The following is a 20,959-nucleotide window of genomic DNA, read 5'->3' as shown; positions in this document are numbered from 1 at the left end:
GCCTACCCGGATCACCTGTCTGGCTACCTGCCGTGCCCGCCTGCTTGCCTACACGGATCACCTGTCTGGCCACCTGCCATGGCCGCCTGCTTGCCTACTCGGATCACCTGTCTGGCTACCTGCCGTGCCCGCCTGCTTGCCTACCCGGATCACCCGTCAGGCTACCTGCTGTGCTCATCCGCTGTACCTGTCAGCTTCAGCCATCTGATCCGTGGGAGTCGCCAGCTCTCACACAAGGTCGGTCCCTCCTTGGTTCATGGAGTCGACTAAGCTGCCGTGTGACTGGGGTCGGTCCGAGTTGGCACTTAGTTACGCCCCTCTGGTCCCTCCTTGCATCCCAGCACAGAGGTTCCACCATCCGAATCCGTAACATAATATCTGGAGCACTTGCTTAACATGCCCCCGATGAGTCTCAAAATCAGGTGAGTAAAACCAAAATATCGTCCAGATAGACAACCACAAACCTCCCCACCAAATGATGGAAAATACCATTTATGAAATGCTGGAATACCACAGGTGCATTAGTCAAACCAAAAGGCATAACCAGACATCTCGAAATGTACTTCCGGGGTATTGAACGCTGTTTTCCATTCGTCCCCTTCTCTGATTCTAACCAGGTTGTAGGTTCCCCTTAAATCCAACTTGGACAATACCTTAGCTCACAATTTATTATTTCACAATGAACTGACCCCACCCTCAGTTTTACATTATGTACAATCTGAGTAAATGCTTTCTGTGCAAGTGGCGCCGAGTCAATGGCAAAGATGGAAATAGGTTCAGCTAAAGCACAGCAAGCAAGACCATGAGTTTTCACAAACTCAGCATCAACTATGCTGACTCCAGCTCCACTGTGAACAAACATAGAAATTTTCTCGGTTTTGCTCTCTAGCACCACCTCTGCTGTCAGGACAAAGCGGGAACTGCAGTTTGGCCACAAATGCACCCTTTGTTTATCCAACTCCAGACTATCAAGAGTTAATCGAGTCTTCTTTTGTTTAGGAATTGAAGGACAGGTCCCAAAAATGTCCTTTTTTTCCCACAAAAAAACATACGCCTTTTTTCTTGCGAATCTCTGGGGGGGATGTATGATGTAGAGACACCCCCTAACTGCATGGGTACCTCCACATCCCCCACTACTGGTTCACCCGAGGCCGGTCCCCTGGCAGAGGTACACAACCCCGACAAGAAGGCCACGGAGAAATTGGTCTCACCCGTCTGTCCCGAAGGCATCTATCAAGACGTATGGCCAAAGACATGGCAGCTTCCAAGGACTGAGGGGTTTCATATACTGCCAAGGATCTTTCAACCTTTCCATTAGCTCCTCACAAAATTGGCTTCTAAGGGCCCGAGTCATTCCATTTGGAATCCGTCGCCCATCTACGGAATTCCGAACTGTACGTTTCCACTGAACAATTCCCCTGCTGAAGGCGACGTAGCCTAGTCTCAGCCAAGGCGACTCGGTCAGGGTCATTAGAGATGAGGGCCAGAGCTCCAAAAAAAACCTCCACAGACGGGAGACAAACAGAGTCCTGCGGTAACGAAAACGCTCATGACTGAGGATCTCTCTGCAATAGAGAGATCACAATACCAACCCGTTGCTCCTCATTACCAGAGGAGTAAGGACAAAGTTTGAAATACAATTTGCATGCCTCCTTAAATACAAAAAACTTGTCCCCACCTCCTGAAAACCTGTCCGGGGGCGCAAACTTGGATTCAGGCTGGACAGGCCTACCTGCAGAGACCCCCACATTGGTGACCTGTAACCGCTGATGCTGCTGCTGTACCTCACCACGGAGGTCATTCATCTCCAGAGACAGCCTGTGCAGCCGCTCTGCAACTGAACCAATACCAGGGGAGAAAGGAAAAACAAAAAAGGTGCACGCCCAAAAACAGACAGAGAAAAACAAAATGTCAGTTATTTTTTTTTTTTCTTTTCAAAACGTGCTCGGCCAGCTAGAATGTCACGTCAGGTGTGGGAAAGACAGTGCTACACAGAGGGAAAGGGAGCCCAGACACTAGGGAAAGGAGGAAGTGGAGACCTCCTAGTCTGGTCTAGTGTCACCCTGTCTCAACTATCGTCCCTATAGTGCCTCTTCAGCAATCGCCGCACGCGTGCCTCACCCTGTCTTTCCCTGGCGTATGGCTAAGGCTAGGGATGGGAGGAGATGAGCACTAGTCGATCTCCACTAAACTCTATAGACAACAAGGGTAGACAAACAGGGGGAGATTGCTTAGCTTTAGATGACTCCAGACAAATGCAAACTCAGCCTCAAGCTCCAGAGAGGACGAAGTACTGCTCTTGCTAAGCCTTCACAAGTAGAAATTAATATAGCCGGCACCTCCCTCTCAGACACACCAGGTATATATACACCCAGGCCAGGGAGCTAATTAACAGAGGGAGGTAGCTGCTAGGTCCTAGAGACAGCCTCTCATCTAAGAAGAGGTCTGTAATGCCAAAAGTAGAGATCTCCTGCAACCAACTGTCACCTTTGATACACCTGTGACAAGTATTGTGACCTGTGTTGGTAAATACCGGTTTCACCATTCCGATTCCCTGTAACTTGCCATTCACGCTATACGAGTGGGCTGTACATCGCCATCAGCTCTATGCCAGCACTATAGGTGCTTGAAATTCCCTTCCTTCATTTTTCAACATGCATTGTTCCTGTCATTGTCCAATGGTTGCCTGCCCTGAAATGAAAGTTCCCCTTCCCCCTCACCTGTTATACCTGTATGCAGTTTAATAGACAGGAGAGCAGAAGAAGAAAGACAAAAACCTGACCCCACTTCCTATCCAGGTAAACACACATACTATACAGGTTCCAGGGCCATTCATAGAAATCATGCCCCTCTCTCCCCCTCAAAAAAAAAGAAAACAAAATAATATTTGGTGGGGCACAGAAGAGCATATCTCACAACTTTGCAGCCCTTATAGAGTAATTTTCTGCCTATTGAAACCCTAGATTCCTCTTTCATTGCCTTCATAAAGTATGATGTCAACAAAAGTGCCCCCCACAATATGATACCCACAGAGTGAATTCCTAAATCACCCTCCAGATGCACAGTATCATGATCCAACTGTACCCACCCTGCAAAGTATGGTAACCCAAAAACCATGTGATGCACCAACTGTAACAACTCAGCCCTCCACACAATATGATAATCCCCACCTCCACACTGTATGATGGCCCCCAAACAGTATAATGGCCCTCACAAAGCCCTCCAAACAGTATAATGGCCTTCCATATAGCCCTCCAAACAGCTTAATGCCCCCGGATATCCCTCCAACAGTATAATATTCACCCAAAAAGCCCTCAAACAGTATAATGGCCCCCACATAGCCTTTCATATAGAAAAAAATAGCCCTACATATAATATAATGTATATATACACTGTAGGACAATTGGAAAAAAAAACTTTTCAGTGTCCAAATAAAAAGTTGCTGCACATTTTCTTTCCACTTCTTTAAATATTCCTTGCTAGCTCAATGACTTATGCAAAGCATTCTGGGAAGAGGTGTGCGCTTTAAACCCAGCATTACACATACATCCCAGAGATTTATAGTAGTTCAGTTGAGTTGAGTTTAATGACAAACTTAGCTGTTTCCAATAAAAACCAGCAAGACCCTGCATGCTGCTCTGCACTATAATATATGCTGTAACTGGGGGTCAGTACATAATAGATCTTAGCAAAGTCATTCATTTTATTTCTGTAGATGTAGTAGTGTAATGTGCAGGTGTGGACTTTCAGAGAACACGGTCACAATATAGAACAGATGGATTTCTTGGATGTGTTACTGTATTTTTCAAACATGACATTATTTATTTAAAATCACTTTGTAAGTATCTTGTTACATTAATTACAGTCGTATAAATAAAACTAATGTGAGAAAGCTCATGGCACTGCTATTTGGACACCATGCTGTGTGATGAGTAGAGCTAGACACTTTTATGTATGGCTTTTAGTGCACTATATGGTAAGAGGTGAGGCACTAACAGAAGGTAACGCACAGAAACCATGCAAAGTAAGATCAGCCCTGTACAGTAGTTGAGTTGTGCAATGCATTCATACAATCAGAGAGACACTAGTACATGAATGTAAAAAAGATTCCTACTTATAAGCTGTAATGGAAATGCATTCTGCATCTCCAGTTTGGCACTGACCAGGTAAATGTGCTGTAGACAGATTTTTTTTAATAAAGGCAACTTAAAACTGAAAATCCATCAGTGTTAATTGCATTGTAAGGCTGCAATCATGATTTTGTGCTTCTGTGTGTATCATGTCCAACACTATATTCAAAAAATCCATTCTTAAACCCTCCAAACATTTTACAACCATTTACAACCAAAGCAAAATGATTCAAGTTCACAAAAATTCTGTTTTTATAAAGCCTAGAAACCCTGAGTATTGTATCTGTGAAGAACAGTTCATCAAAGTGAACCTTCATTTAATATGTATTCCCAAAAATATGAGTATAGGGTTATTGATTTTAGGGTTATTTAGTGAAATCATTTAACAAATAAAAAAAATCCCGAATATGTGAGGAATCTAGAGAAAAATAATAAATCAGTAGGTTTTTCTGGTCGTCTTTAATTGTAGCACTTTATGGTTCTGAAGCCTCAGAGTCGCAGGATGATTGTCTCGCCGTCCTCTGGCTTGTAATCAGCAATACCTACAAAACAACACACAGTTTGTAAGAAACAAAGGCCTCGTTCAGACAACAGTTTTTTCTCTTAGACCATGGCACCACTATCAGTGGTCGGTCAGTATTTTTTCCTCAGGAGTTGGAGCCAAAACCAGGTGAGGAACAATCAGAGAAAAGGTATAATAGAAACAAGTCACCAATTCTGCATTTATCACCCACTCCTGGTTTTGGCTCCCACTCCTGAGAAAAAATACTGACCGAATACTGATAGTGGGGCCGTGGCCCATACATGGAAAATGGGTCAGATTTTTATCAGAGTTTGATCAGAGCCAGTTTATATCATAAGGCCACGGCCCCATTATCAGTATTTGGTCAGTATTCGGTCAGTATTTTTTCTCAGGAGTGGGAGCCAAAACCAGATGAGGAACAATTAGAGAAAAGGTATAATAGAAACAAGTCACCAATTCTGCATTTATCACCCACTCCTGGGAAAAATACTGACCAAATACTGATAGTGGGGCCGTGGTCTTCGTGTTTTTCTCCTATGCAAAAAAGGAGATTCCTTAAATCTCTCCTGGCACTAGTGAAAAATGGAACTATTAAGCCATCAGTGTGCCGTCCACATTTTCAGCAGACCTATAGACTTACTGAGTTTGATCAGTGACATTAATCAGAAACGTACAGATCTCCCATTTTTTTTGTGAACACTCGGTTTGCAAAAAAACATGGACATGAGAACAAGCGTATGAAAAATTGTCTTTATTCATAAGGAAATAAAAAATTATATTTATTTTTTTAGCTGTACTGTCACCTATAGTATTTGCCATCCATATGTCTGTCTTTATAGATAAATAATTAAAAAATTATAAAAGACCAAATACCACATCTTATGTTAATAAGCTCAATGGATCTGTTAAAAACGAATACCATAATGACAGTGCCCATATTGTATCAGATTTTGCTGCGCACCCACTGAAATGTATAGGTGAGTCTCATCCAAAGGCCACGGCCCCACTATCAGTATTTGGTCAGTATTTTTTCTCAGTAGTGGGAGACAAAACCAGATGAGGAACAATCAGAGAAAAGGTATAATGGAAACACGTGAATAGCCCCATAGACTGTCATAGGTACAAATGCTATACACAAAAAAAACAAACAAACGGATAGCACTCAATCGTGAAAAACTGACATCTGAATGAGGCCTTATTGTTATAATGAAGATACTCATGTGGTCGGACTTCAGATTCTTAACCCTTAGAAGTCAAGCACCTATTGCTTGTGTCGTTTGCTTGAACGGAGTCTAAATTACTGGAAAGCATTTCATATTTCTTAGGTTTTTTTTGTCATATAAAGCACTTTTATTAATTAGAAAGTGAGTATAATTATCAATTTAATTCAGCAAAGCAATCATCAGTAGACTTACCTTCTATCAAGGAAATATTTGGCTCCCTCAGAAGTTGCCAGTAACCTGCCACATTATTCACTGTGGTTAGGAATGGTCCATACAATGTGTTTTTGGTTTCAAATCTAAGGGGAAAAATTTGGAATGATTGTTACTGGTGGGAGAGAGGAGCTAAACATATCAAACACAACAGGGAAAACTATTGCTGGATTTCTTTCTAAAATGGCCAATATGGACTGCTGAAAAAGTCTGATTTTGACCATTTTCTACTGTTAATGAATTTTTATTATCAGAAGCAGCACGACAAAGTACTGAGGAAGTATCCCAAATGCATACACTGCTTGTATGTTGGTTCTTATAGGGAAAAATCTGCATTCTGAATTTCAGACAGTATTAGACAGGTTTCACATGTCCAAGTTTTACGGTCCAAGTATGGACTGCGATTTACAGACCGGTCAAGGATTTCCTGACCGAAACTCAACAGTTTCATACATGCCTAAGTTGGGGTCAGGAGACCTGAGGCAAACCTGGACTACATGTTCTGTACTCAGACATTGAATGTCAGATACTCCTCATGTTTATATTGATCAATTATTCGTATAGCGTTCGTCCAATTTAATTGGCCCTTAAGGGCCTGCTGCAGAGTTGTATGCAAGAGTTGCAAATTAATGAATTAATCAATATTATCAAGTTCACATATCAATATGTATCAAATTTCCTTTTACTGTCTTCTCGGTGGCCTTCGTAGACATTCCTAACCTTGTTTAAATCTCTATATTGTAAAAAGAAATCTCACAGAAAAAGAAACATTGGTATTCTGACCAACAACGGTTAGATCATCAATGCACTAGCAGGATGCAGCAGACCCCCATGATAAAGGAGGGGGCAGCACAGGTACAAAACACTGATGGAGCAATTACTCACTAACCTACCAATTAATGGAGAGGATGGCTGCCTAGTATTCAAAATGCACACAGATGAGGCTTGCATAGGATGCCAGTCACACAGGTATGCATCTTGCATTGGTAATCTGACCTGCTGCTGGTAAGGCTGTTTCTTTTTCTGTGAGCGTTTTCTTGAATGTCTGTCCTACGTGAGCTGTTTTTGAATGTAGTGTAGGGCGTCGCAAGTATGGGGACCCTTGGCATGGTTTGTGAGTTTGTGTATTTTGGACAAAATATCGACCAATACCTCATGTATTTTATACATCACTTTTCATCTTTTTATTGCACATTTTTACATTTTTCTGAAGGATGCAGCAAGGCCCTTTAGTGTTGGGTGTACTAGGGTGTCTGTCTTTGTGGGGTGCACTTATATGGTGCTGTGTGGCCCGCCTGATCTAGTAGTATAGGAGCCATCAATAGGCTGTAAACCAGACACCCTGCATGACACGTATCTGTGTGACTGCCGCCCTATGCAAACCTCATCTGTGTGTATTTTTAATACTAGGCAACCACCCCCTCCATGAACTGGTAGGTCGGAGTGGTTGCTTTATCGGTATTGTGCACCTGTGCTGCCCCCGCCTTTATCATGGCGGTCTGCTGCATCCTGCTAGTACATTGGTAATCTGATTTAGTGTTGGCTAAGCTGGTTCTTTTTCTGTGAGATTTTTCTTGAATGTATGTCCTATGTGAACCCTATTTCTCTGTATTGTATCACATATCTATGAGATGACAATAGAGTCTACACCAAAGTAACTCAGATAGTGTTAATATTCACTGGAACTTACGAAAACTTAGAATTTTGGTCTTGAGCCACCTTCAGAATATCGAGAAGTGAGGAACGTGATGGAACTTCAATCAGCTCATTGAAATTCTGGCCTTCTACCATCAGCCGGACGCGGATAAATTCATTATCAACAAAGACATCGGTGGGTGACATGGGGATTAACAAGGGATCGTCTAAACAGGAAAATAAGTAACATTGGTTAACATCATCTGACTTCAGAAAATGGCTTTTGAAGGTGTTCAGCAATAGCGCTTATTCACCAGACAGCTATTCCTCCCGACGATCTCCATACATAAGAATGCTCAGTTTGGTTGAGCATGCATGTGTTTTCAAGGGGGAGAAAGAAGAAAGCTGCTGTCAAACACATCTGGAAGCTGCTTATCTCTCCTGATGACAAAAGAATCAGCCTTGAAATTCAACTTGCATTATCCTTATTTCCCCTAACATCATCTTTCAAAAGAAGAGTTGGGAGGCCCCCATACATTATAGCTGGCTAATTCCACTGAAGTTGGAGGGTTTTGCTAACTTTTCATTAATGTGTATGGGCTCCTTAAAGGAGTTGTCAGAAGTTTAATAATTCCCCTCACCATTATTCCTCCCTATTACCCTCTGAAACTTTGTAATGCACTTATGTTTATGTAAGTGTCCCCCTCTTGGTCTTCTGGAGTGTCTTATGTGACCTAAGCACCCGTGTCATGATCTGGCTGTGATTACATCACATCACATGGGTCTCTAGCTTTCTCCAGCTTAAAGTCCCATCCTGTCAATGGAATTTCATCAGATTCAGGGTTGGGGGACGGGGCATACAGTCAACGTCTACATCACATGCAAAGACCAAGCAGTAGCTGCTTCTTCTGTCTTCAGTCTGATGGATGAAAAAGGAGATGGGAGGATGGCCCAATACTTCAATCAATACTTTCACACATCCACCATATATTAAATAGTGAATCCACCTATAGCCAAGGTGAGAATTACGGTATGTATTGTGTCTGATTTAGCAGAGCTGACTGTGTTGTGTCTGGTGTAGTCGAGCTGACTGTTTTGTGTTGGGTTCGGTGTAGCAAAGCAGACTATGTTGTATTGGGTCCGTTGTAGCAGAGTTTATTGTGTTGTGATGTGTCTGGTGTAGCAGAGCTGACTGTGCTGGGTCTGGTGTAGCAAAGCTGACTGTGTTATGCTGTGTTTAGTCTGGTGTAACAGGGCTGACTGTGCTGGGTCTGGTGTAGCAGAGCTGACTATTATGCTGTGTTTGGTCTGGTGTAACAGGGCTGATTGTGTCATGTCTTATGTAGCAAAGCTGACTGTGTTGGGTCTGGTGTAGCAGATCTGCCTGTGTGGAGTTGGGTTTGGTGTTACAGAGCTGACTGTGTATGTAGATCTGTCACAGAACAATAATGATTGCTAGAGTGGCAGTTTGAGCTGGGAGGAGAAAGAACAAAACGCCTAACGAGGAGAATAGAGAATTCTACTTAGATGAAAGGGTGGGACAGAATAAAAAAGAGCGTATTACACATTATTTGTAACACTTTTTTGGTGAAGCAACACATGCAAAAGAGAAAAAGATGATAAACCTGGAAGAAATGAGGGCGGAGAGAAAAGGGGTCGGGAGATGGAGGTGTGGATACTTAGTGCAGCCTGCTAAGCTGATGACACGCCCCATCCCTGCTGCATAAGGGCTCTTTCACATGTAAGTGTCTCCGGTAAGAGTGGTGACAGTTTCCACACGGCTCGGAGACACTGACACACGCAGCCCCATTCAAACGAATGGGTCTGTGCACATCTCCGTGTGTTTTCACACGGATTGCGTGCTCCATATGGAGACAAGTCTGTTTTTTGCGGGCACACGGTACGTGTGTCTTCCGTGTGACACGCTGAACACTGCCCTCATCATGGTTCCTGCCGGCGTTGCGATCAGCACCAGCAGGGACTATGATGAGGGTAGTAGTAGTCTGCTCCCGCAGTGTCCCCTCCTGTAAAAATAAGAATAAAATAATAAAATCCAAGTACTCACCTCTCCTAGGTGTCCCCCGCTGTAATCCATGCGACCGCTGCTGCAGAGATGCCGGGGAGAATGAGCCGCGCTCAGTGAGTGACAGGACAGCGCTCCTGAGCTGCAGCTCCGGAGCGGCTCATTCTCCCCGGCAGCAGTCGTCGCATGGATTACAGTGGGGAACACCTAGGAGAGGTGAGTACATGGATTTTATTATTTTATTCTTAATTTTATAGGCGGGGAGCAGACTATCACTACCCTCGTCACTGTCCCTGCTGGTGCCGATCGCAGCGCCGGCAGGGAACCATGATGATGGTAGTGTTAGCACCCGGCGCTTGGGAACAGCGCTAACTGTAGCGCTAATTTCCAGACGCCGTCCGTGTGATCCTGATGCTGCACACAGGCGCCACACGTGTGACACACTCGGACACACGGGACACGGATACAGTGGGTACAGAAAGTATTCAGACCCCTTTAAATTTTTCACTCTTTGTTTCATTGCAGCCATTTGGTAAATTCTAAAAAGTTCATTTTTTTCTCATTAAAGTACACTCTGCACCCCATTATGACTGAAAAAAAACAGAAATGTAGAAATTTATTAAAAAAGAAAATCTGAAATATCACATGGGTATATCACCTCGGTACCGGATATATGCGGACGGGTGAAACCGGCCTTAGGATGTAAGCAAGCAGAGCTTGTTTGTGGTTTGCAGGCACTAAGCAACATGGGCAATAGTATTTTTTTTTTCAAGATTTTTACTGTAACGAAAAATCCCTTTCAGTTTGAAAACATCAAACAATATCCTGTTTACTCTTGTCAGGCACATCAAGCACGTGGTCACTTACTCATGATGCTTTCACAATCCACATTAGCCACATCCAGATATGATTTCTGGAACAACACAGGCATCAGCTGGGACATCATCATAGGGTTTGAGAACTTTCCTTTCTCCATTCCTTTCACCAGGGCCTTTATTGCTTTAGAACAGGTATCTTTGTCTTTTCTTCCACCCAATGCTGAGAAAAACTAATGAAGAAGAGGCAGAGGAACATTTGTTTATTAGTGCACTGTAGCAAGCAAAATTCTTTATAAGTGGAGGGACCCAAATCTGCTGGTGCTAATAAGGGGACTTATAAGAAACAATCCTCCAGCACGGAGTCCTCATTAGATGCTTCTTTTAATGCTTATTTTATGAAATTTCTTTCTACACATATTTTCTTGGCCCACATGTGACGCTGTACACAGGAATTTCTACAAATAACTTATCCCATTCTGTATATGTGCATTCCATATTTCATCAGCGATAGTCCTCCAGACAGTAGGGTCCCAATCAGGGGTGTACATAGAAATCATGGGGCCCCATAGCAGAAGTTCTAATTGTGCCTCCCCACTCCCCCAAAAAAATAATAATATTCGGCGGGGTCCAAGGAGAATACCTCACAACTTTGAAGCCCTTACAAAGTAATTTTCCTCCTATTGAAGCCCCCATAAAGTATGATGCCAACAATAGAGTCCCCCTGAAACACAGTATGATATCCCCAAGGTGAATTCATCCACAATACACTTCACACACACAGATGATGACTCTACTGTACCCCCCTCCTCCTCAAACCTCCCCCGGCAAAGTGTGGTGACCCCAACACAGTATGATGCCCCAACTGTGTACACCACACAGTCCTGCATACAGTATAATGGGGTTTCCATACAGTAAAATGTCCAATACATGCACCCCTCCACTCAGTATGATGGCCCCAACATAACCATTCACACTGTATAGTGGTCCCTACTAGATCTCCAAACAGTATAATGACCCCCACCCAGCCCTCCAAACAGCATACAGGACCCTACACAGCCTTCTAAACAGCATGATGGACCCCCAAAAAAATTCACACTGTATAATTGCTTGCACACAGTATAATGGCCACAACATTATAATGCCCCCCCAACACCAACATAGATCTGCAAACAGTATAATGTCCCACATATAGTCCTGCAAACAGTATAATGGCCCCTCACATATACCTGAAAATAGCATAATGCCACCCCTAAATAGACCGACAACCAGTATACTGCCGATTCACATAGACATGCAAACAGTATAACGATCCCCATATAGTCCTGCAAACAGTATAATGGGCCCCACATAGTCCTTCATACAGTATAATGGGCCCCACATATTCCTCCATACAATATTATGGGCCCCAGGAAGTCCTACATAAAGTATTATGGGTCCCACAGTCATCCATACAGTATTATGGGCCCCACGCCGTCCTACATACATACCATGGGCCCACATATACCTTCATACAGTATTATGGGTGCAATATAGTCCTCCATACAGTATTATGGGCCCCATATGGTACTCCATACAGTATTATGAATCCCATATAGTCCTCCATACAGTATTATGGGCCCCATATAGTTCTCCATACAGTATTATGGGCCCCATATAGTCCTCCGAACATTGTTATGGTCCTCATATAATCCTACATACATGGTTATGGGCCCCATATAGTCCTACATACATTGTTATGGGCCCCATAGAGTCCTCCATACAGTATTATGGGCCTCATATAGTCCTACATACAGTATTATGGGACCCACATTAAAAACAAATAAAAACTCACGGCTCCTTGTTGTTGCGGTGTCTGCAGCGTGTCTTCTGACCCTCTGCACTGCTCAGCACAGAGGGCGCGCTGTAATGATGTCATGTCGCCCTCTGTGCTGAGACGTCACAGAGCTCAGACGTAGAAGGGGAATGATGGGAGAGGGCAGGGCGTCAGCTGTGGGCTCCCTCACCCATCATTGCTTTCAAATATATCGGCATCCAGGACCAGGATGCCAATACAGCTGACGGTACGATTTCGGGCGGGGAAGGGGAACTGGCAACGGGCCACCCCCGACTCACAGGCCCCAAAGCGGCCACGTGGTCTGCTGTGATTGGAGGTACGCCACTGATCTCAATTGCCCTACAGTCCCTATAAAACTCCAGTATCTATAGACTCACCTGCACAGCAAGGGGGGTGCTGTAAAGGTTTCCTAGTTCCCCGTCTTTGTTTTCTGAGTCAACAATTTTGTCTTTTATGCTTTTAACTGAATTTTTTATGTGCATGACCAGCTCACGGGGATAGTTATTGAGTCTCTTTACACACAGCAATGCGATGCCGGCCATGGCTTCTGTGTCTGCAACAGCAAACATAGATTACACAGTATACTGTAGGGGTTATTTAAAGACAATAAATTAGCAATTCCACCATAAAATGAACCATAACTTTTCCAACACAAATGGAAAAAGCCATATTTTTTTACTTGATAAATTTCCAGGCCTTAAAAGGGAGAGCTTACTTATGACAACTTGGTGGGCAATACAAAATCGCGCCTATGTTGGATTTCCAGTACACCATGTAAATAAATCTGTATCTGGGAAATGTCCTGCCCAGATCGCAGCTTTGAATTTTTCCACTTTGTAGAACTGAACCAAATAATGTTACATATTTCTATTTGATAAGTTCTTTCTACCTATTGAGATTGTTTCTCCATGTCCAAGTTTGTTTTGTTCTTCAGTAAGAACGAGCTTGTGGACCACGTGCCGGTCGACTACCTTGCCATTGACGCACATCGCCAGAATACCCAGGCTGTACTGGAAGTAGTTAGAAAGTGGTTTGCCATTAAGTACTGTATAAAGAGAAAAAGATCATAAAGTTAAGGGTACAAATATTAGGTTGTTAAAAAACGTCACTATATTATAATCACTTGTAGTCATAATTGCTATTAACCCTTCTCATTGGAGCCAATATTATTTTTTTAGCTTTCGATTTTTCCTCCCATTCTTCCAAGAACCATGACTTTTTTTCATTTCTCCATCCACATAGCTGTATGAGGGCTTGTTTTTTAAAGAGCAGAGTTGTAGTTTTGTAAGGCTATGCTCATATTGCGTTTTAGCCAAGTCAGTGTCTTTGTCAGGGCTTACGTATAAAGCCCAGGAAAATATGATTGGGGGGTATGAGCTGATGGGGCCATTGCCTAGTGATATAGACGGAGTCACTGTGCGCTCTGTCAGACATCGGCCTCATTTTCAGCCTTATCCACCTATTTGAGGCAGGCTCCAAGACACAGTTGACTATGTCTTGGAGCCCAAATCAATTAGGGGTATAAGTCCGAAAATGAGGTTTGACAGAGTACACACAGTAAAGAAAAGTAAAGAAAAACGAGTGGCCATCATTACTTTAAGAAATGAAGGTCAGTCAGTGCGAAAAATTGGGAAAACTTTGAAAGTGTCCCCAAGTGCAGTTGCAAAAACCATCAAGCGCTACAAAGAAACTGAGGACCGCCCCAGGAAAGGAAGACCAAGAGTCACCTCTGCTTCTGAGGATAAGTTTATCTGAGTCACCAGCCTCAGAAATCGCAGGTTAACAGCAGCTCAGTTTAGAGACCAGGTCAATGCCACACAGAGTTCTAGCAGCAGACACATCTCTACAACAACTGTTAAGAGGAGACTTTGTGCAGCAGGCCTTCATGGTAAAATACCGGCTAGGAAACCACTGCTAAGGACAGGCAAAAAGCCGAAGAGACTTGTTTGGGCTAAAGAACACAAGGAATGGACATTAGACCAGTGGAAATCTGTGCTTTGGTCTGATGAGTCCAAATTTGAGATCTTTGGTTCCAACCACCGTGTCTTTGTGCGACGCAGAAAAGGTGAACGGATGGACTCTACATGCCTGGTTCCCATCATGAAGCATGGAGGAGGAGGTGTGATGGTGTGGGGGTGCTTTGCTGGTGACACTGTTGAGGATTTATTCAAAATTGAAGGCATACTGAACCAGCATGACTACCACAGCATCTTGCAGCGGCATGCTATTCCATCCGGTTTAAGTATAGTTGGACCATCATTTATTTTTCAACAGGACAATGACCCCAAACACACCTCCAGGCAGTGTAAGGGCTATTTGACCAAGAAGGAGAGTGATGGGGTGCTATGCCAGATGACCTGGCCTCCACAGTCACCAGACCTGAACCCAATCGAGATGGTTTGGGGTGAGCTGGACTGCAGAGTGAAGGCAAAAGGGCCAACAAGTGGCAAGCATCTCTGGGAACTCCTTCAAGATTGTTGGAAGACAATTTCCGGTGACTACCTCTTGAAGCTCATCAAGAGAATGCCAAGAGTGTGCAAAGCAGTCATCAAAGCAAAAAGGTGGCTACTTTGAAGAACCTAGAATATAAGACATATTTTCAGTTGTTTCACACTTTTTTGTTAAGTATATAATTCCACATGTATTAATTCATAGTTTTGATGCCTTCAGTGTGAATGTACAATTTTTATAGCTATGAAAATACAGAAAAATCTTTAAAGAGAAGGTGTATCCAAAATTTTGGTCTGTACTGTATATACCATCATTACCGAAAGTATCTGCCTGATGTGTTAATAACTAGCTGAGCCACCTTTGCAGGATAAATTGCTATCAAACGTTTCCTTACATTTGGGGCTCGTGCAGACGCTCGTAGTTTCGGTCCGAGTGCAATCTGTGAAAATATAGGATCGCACTTGGACAAAAAGTTATTCAATGAGGAAGTGCAAGTCGAAAAAAAATTGCAGCATGCACAATTTGCCTCCAATAATCGGATCGCACTCAGCCCAAGTCTTTGGGTCTATGAACACAGTCGGACCACACTCTGATGACATCTGAGTGCGGTCCGATTTTCACAGTGACAGAATGGAGAAGATGGAGATTACCACTCTGATCACGCTCTGCCGAAACTCTGATCAGAGTGTGATTAGCATAATCAGACCACTTTTCTCGGATGGAGAACATCCGGTCGTGTGACCCTAGTGTTGATTTCAGTCTTGTAGTTTGTACACTTTGCAGAACGGTGTTTTCTCTTCAGACATATTAGTACAGTTTCTTGCATGAAGTATTGCTTTCAGATCCTCATATAACATCTCCTGTACAGTAGCTTTTTTCTGTTTTATTATTGTTTAGCTGCACAAACTATTTAGATTTCTGTTTATAGAAAAGAGAGCTAGACATTATGCAGCAACAGTCTCATACATTGCCCAGGTCCTATTACTGCCATGTGCAATGATCGGTATATCTTCTTAACATAGGATTCAAGATTTGTTTTATGCCGGAGCAGTGATGTCCCAAGAATTCCTGCTTAAGCTGGCCATACACATTAGACATCTACCTAATCTCTTCCAACTCCCCCATACACAGGATGCTTGGCTGGAAGCTCTATGAGAGCTGGTGCTAGAATCATTTAGCAATGGCTTATCTTCCCCCCCTAACAAAAGGATTGAGCTATTGAATTCCAAATACCCAATTCTTGTGTCCCTACCCCTACACATTTGATGGTTCACCTCTCCCACAACCATCGGCAAAGTCAGTCAACATTTACCTAATGTGTATTGTGGCATTTACATCCTGACAAGTTTTTATTCCCTAATCTGATAGCATGTATGTATCGGGGGTTTAATGCTGATTAAATGATTAAATCCTTACATTTCTTGTAGAAATACGTTTTGCTGTTTTATAAAAATCCAAAGTTGAAATTGTATGCTAATGACCCCCAAGTGCAGTGAGATGGCCCTGCACTTCCATATCTCCGGCCTCTCTCTCTACTCTCCACCCGCTGCCTTCCTTCTGGTCGCTCATGTTTAAGTGAACTATCAGTCAGACACAGGAGGCAGGCAGCGGGTGGAGAATAGAGAGAGAGGCCGGGGATATGGAAGTGCAGGGCCATCAGACTGCATTTGTGGGTCATTAGCATTCATTGGTCACTACCAGATATATAGGACTCAACCATGACAGATAATTACCTATATTTTCTTTTTCCTTGTGAAGGTGGTATTTCATATGTGTAAATAATCTGTTTCTTACAGATGAGTCTATGTCATCACAAGAAGCCTTCTGTGCCATCAGCTGAAGGGCCAGCAGTCCTGTCTTGGGTTCCCCTTCTTTGATGCCCAATCTACTATATTTGTAAATGACAACATGTTTAGTGAGAAGATAGTCAATAGAACAATACACAAGTCACACAGAAGTAAAGTAATGAGAGAAATCTGGTTTTCCTTAGGTGCTAAAGTGCTTCCCTTTATTTTCTGCGTAACAAAAAAAAAAAATGGAGAAAAGACTTCTTTCTAGTGTGACCCAAATTCTGGTAAATGATCACTTGAGTTATTTTACTTTGCAGCTCAAACACGGCGAATATGAATCTCCCGGGCAGCTCTGTAGGTCATTAGTGTAACTGTTCTGTGGTTAATGGGGCTCCAAACACAGAGATTCATTTTAAGGAAAAGGTAGAATTAAAAGAGCTTTATATTTATAGAGGATTTGTCACATGTTAAAAATATGTAATTTGTTTACCGGATGTGAAAATATGAGATTACATAAAGGGAAGAGGGGGCCATGTCTCAGGAACAATGGCAAAATCGAGAGAACATCTGCTTTTACAACAAGTAAAAAATTTTAATTAACGGTAAGTGACAAATCCTCTTTAAACATCAAATAATCAGTGATGAATAATAATGCTATTGCTGACATCACTTTATATGAATTCTCATAGCCTTAGTCTTGGTTCACACCTGCGTTAGGAGGCTCGGCTGCAGTTTCCGTCATTATCATTTGGTTAAAAAAAACAGAGTATGCTGCGCAATTTCTCCAATGAAATGATGGACCCCCAAACAGAAACAGGGCTGTGGAGTCGGAGTCATGGAGTCAGAGTCAGTGTCCATTTTGGTGGAGTCGGAATAGGAGTCGGTATAAAATGGACCGACTCCAACTCCTAAAATATATAATAAATTGGGTACAGTAGTTCAATGCAGTTTATGGGGAATATTTTTTTTCATAAGAATTTGGGAAAGTTATGAAATGTTCTATAAATCTCTATCCCATTCCTGATCTAAGGATCTAGACTTTTAGCTGAGATGAATCTGTGCTACAGTAAATTTATCACTTAATCATGAGCCAAGTATGAGGGAGTCGGAGTAGTGGAGTCGGTGTCATGGAAATTGAGGAGTCGGAGGTTTGGCCTACCAACTCCACAGCCCTGAACAGAAACTCAACATACCGCATCATAATCATTTGGGCCCATGAGGCACCATTTGTGTCTGACTAATCCTGCATGAATTTTATTTATCTGTTCCTATAACAGAACAAATGAATGTGTGAACTGAGCCTTAAAATATAAAGTTCCAATCAGCCATGATTTAGTTTATCTATACTCCGCTTCATTAAAGGAAACCTGCCACATGGATTTGCCATTCTAAACTGCCAACACGTTATTCACTGGAACAGCCCGCCGAGATAACTAAGCTCGGCTAACTAGCATACTGTGTTTGGCAGATTTATAAAAGTTTGTTTTTCCCACAATGCCTTTTCAGAAAGTTTATATAAAAACATGCCTGTAATCTTGTAAAAGACAGAAATAAAGTGTCAGTTTACAGTGGAAAAGTCTTGCGACTAGGGATGAGCGGACCCGTGGAAGTTCGGGTTCTGGTGCTTGACCCAAACTTTAGTCCAAAGTTCGGTTCGGGTTCCAGAAGTGTACCCAAACTTGAACCTGAACCCCCACTGAAAATATTGGGGACCTGAACTTTGGAGCTGGAAAATATTGTCTCTCTCGCCTCCCAGACTTCCCTCGAACATTGAAACGGACTTTCGGGAGAAGTCCATGTTCGGAGTTTAGCACTGGACACTAAGCAGTAGCGTAGCTACCGGGGGGCAGAGGGGTCAGTGGCCCCGGGTCCCTCGCTCTGAGGGGGCCCACCCGGAGCTACACTAGTGTATCTGTATAGGTGTGCGCAGAGCAGGGAGACTCGATGTCCCTGCACTGCCAAGCGGCCGCTATGAGGCCCTTGATCAGGAGGGCGGGGGGCCCCCCGCCCGTCACCACAAGTTCAGTGATGAGAGATGGAGCGCGACGCTCCCTCTCCCATTTGTCCCCCTCTGCGTCTGACATCACTGACGTCATCACTTGGCACCCGCTGTTCTGAAGATATGCAGCAGCGAGGAGGAGAGGTGAGTATTGTGTTTATTTTTTTTTTCTTATGGGGGTGCATTATACTACAGACTCTGCCTATGGGGGGTGCATTATACTACAGACTCTGCCTATGGGGGGGGGGTGCATTATACTACAGACTCTGCCTATGGGGGGGGTGCATTATACTACAGACTCTGCCTATGGGGGGGTGCATTATACTACAGACTCTGCCTATGGGGGGGGGTGCATTATACTACAGACTCTGCCTATGGGGGGTTGCATTATACTACAGACTCTGCCTATGGGGGGGGGGTGCATTATACTACAGACTCTGCCTATGGGGGGGGGTGCATTATACTACAGACTCTGCCTATGGGGGGGGGTGCATTATACTACAGACTCTGCCTATGGGGGGTGCATTATACTACAGACTCTGCCTATGGGGGGTGCATTATACTATAGACTCTGCCTATGGGGGGGTGCATTATACTATAGACTCTGCCTATGGGGGGGTGCATTATACTATAGACTCTGCCTATGGGGGGGGTGCATTATACTACAGACTCTGCCTATGGGGGAGCAATATACTACAGACTCTGCCAATGGGGGCGCATTATACTATATGAAGGCCTATGGGGGGGTGCATTATACTATATTGAGGACTATCTGGTGCATTATACTATATGTAGGCTGTTTATACAGTGTGGGGATTACAGTTAGGGTCATACAGTGTGGGAGATAATGTGGGGTCTTTGCACAGTGTAGGGGCCATCATACAGTGTGGGAGCCATTATACAGTGTTGGAGACATCAGTTTGGACGCTATTAAGGGGTCAGTATACTATGTGGGGGATACTATGCAGTGAGGGGGAATTATACTTTGGATAAGAAAGCATCATACTCTGTAGGGAGGAGTAGTACATGGGGGGACACTCAGGACATTATTAAATGTTAAGTGGGCACTTTTCGTTATATGGGAACTCAGGTTATTTTGACTGTCAAAGAGGGCACACAGAGGGCACTTACTTTCTACGGGGCAAAATGTGGGAACTGTTTTCTAGGGCACTTACACACGGCATTACTATATTCTAGAGGGTTGTTTTACCATCTACAGGGCGCACAGCAGGTGCAGTAATAGGGACTTAGCAGCAGCGGCTCAGTATTGGATTATCAGCAGGATGAGGCATTTGTGCAGGCTGGGAATAGATGGGGACGGTGCCTGAAATGTAAGGAGTCAAATGTGTCTTTGCTGTGATTTCTGCAGACCTGAGACTCTGAGTCCTGGATGGAGACGTTGTCGTGTCGGTTTGGGCCAGATGGAAAAGTGAACAATTTAATCAGAAAAAACATCAGCTGTAAGTCACTATACTGTATATAACTGTGCTGTGATCTCTTATATGTTCTGCAGGACTGGCATCTATCAATATATGTCACCATAGGGCGGTAATATCAGTGCTGGTCTTTGTATAGTGATTATTCTCAGTAACAGCACGGTCATCAGCTGAGGTTCTCCTACATCCACTATTTGGGTGCGCCACTATGGTTGTAATCAAGGTTACATGGTTAGGGGCCCACTCAGAAGTTTCGCCCCCCCCGAACCTAAACCCTAGCTACGCCTCTGACACTAAGTGTCTGGTACGAACTCCGAACTACTTGAGACAGGTTGCCATCTGTATGGCTAGAAAATAACCAAAAATACAGTGATGGTGTCTAACCATTACAGGAATATGTTCCCAAATACAAATGAACATGCACATGTGTGCTACCTGGTAGAAATGGTCTCCATTGAAGTTTTGAGCCTCTGGAAGTACTCATCTTCTTTTTTCACATTATGACTGTTAGAAAGACGAAGTCCAATATAGACACTGGGATTGGCATCATTGGCAGCATCTAATGTTGCACTCAGTAGCTCACCATTCAACGACTTTATTAAACCAATTTTTCCTTCAGGAATTTCTTGAAAAAGAACAACAAAATCAGGTCACAAGTGTAATCAGTAATCTATACAGCACAACCTATGCTAAAATAATATAAATATATATATATATATTATATATACACACACACACACATATACACACACACAGTACAGAACAAAAGTTTGGACACACCTTCTCACTTAAAGATTTTTCTGTATTTTCACGACTATGAAAATTGTACATTCACACTGAATGCATCAAAACTATGAATTAACACATGTGGAATTATATACTTAACA

The 20,959-nt window shown here is 43.2% G+C and overlaps 1 protein-coding gene across 2 annotated transcripts in view; it reads right to left on the bottom strand.

Moving 5' to 3' along the window:
* Positions 1-3,793: 3,793 nt before the first annotated feature.
* TCN2 (transcobalamin 2) overlaps positions 3,794-20,959 on the bottom strand; it is a 39,980-nt gene continuing 22,814 nt past the window's right edge. For both annotated transcript variants that reach the window (XM_073676406.1, XM_073676407.1), the window contains 8 exons: positions 20,508-20,697; positions 16,581-16,735; positions 13,286-13,441; positions 12,774-12,949; positions 10,612-10,792; positions 7,777-7,948; positions 6,069-6,172; positions 3,794-4,672 (listed from right to left, as the gene is read on the bottom strand). In XM_073676406.1, the coding sequence (XP_073532507.1) occupies positions 4,620-4,672; positions 6,069-6,172; positions 7,777-7,948; positions 10,612-10,792; positions 12,774-12,949; positions 13,286-13,441; positions 16,581-16,735; positions 20,508-20,697 (1,187 nt within the window). In that variant the 3' untranslated portion in view covers positions 3,794-4,619. The remainder of the gene's footprint in view (positions 4,673-6,068; positions 6,173-7,776; positions 7,949-10,611; positions 10,793-12,773; positions 12,950-13,285; positions 13,442-16,580; positions 16,736-20,507; positions 20,698-20,959) is intronic.

This window comes from Phyllobates terribilis, unplaced genomic scaffold (genome assembly GCF_046119375.1).
Source record: "Phyllobates terribilis strain yellow unplaced genomic scaffold, ASM4611937v1 Scaffold_1__5_contigs__length_1240528914, whole genome shotgun sequence".
NCBI lineage: Eukaryota > Metazoa > Chordata > Amphibia > Anura > Dendrobatidae > Phyllobates > Phyllobates terribilis.
The sequence above is the reverse complement of the archived record's forward strand: the minus strand, read 5'-3'. Positions and strand labels throughout refer to the sequence as shown.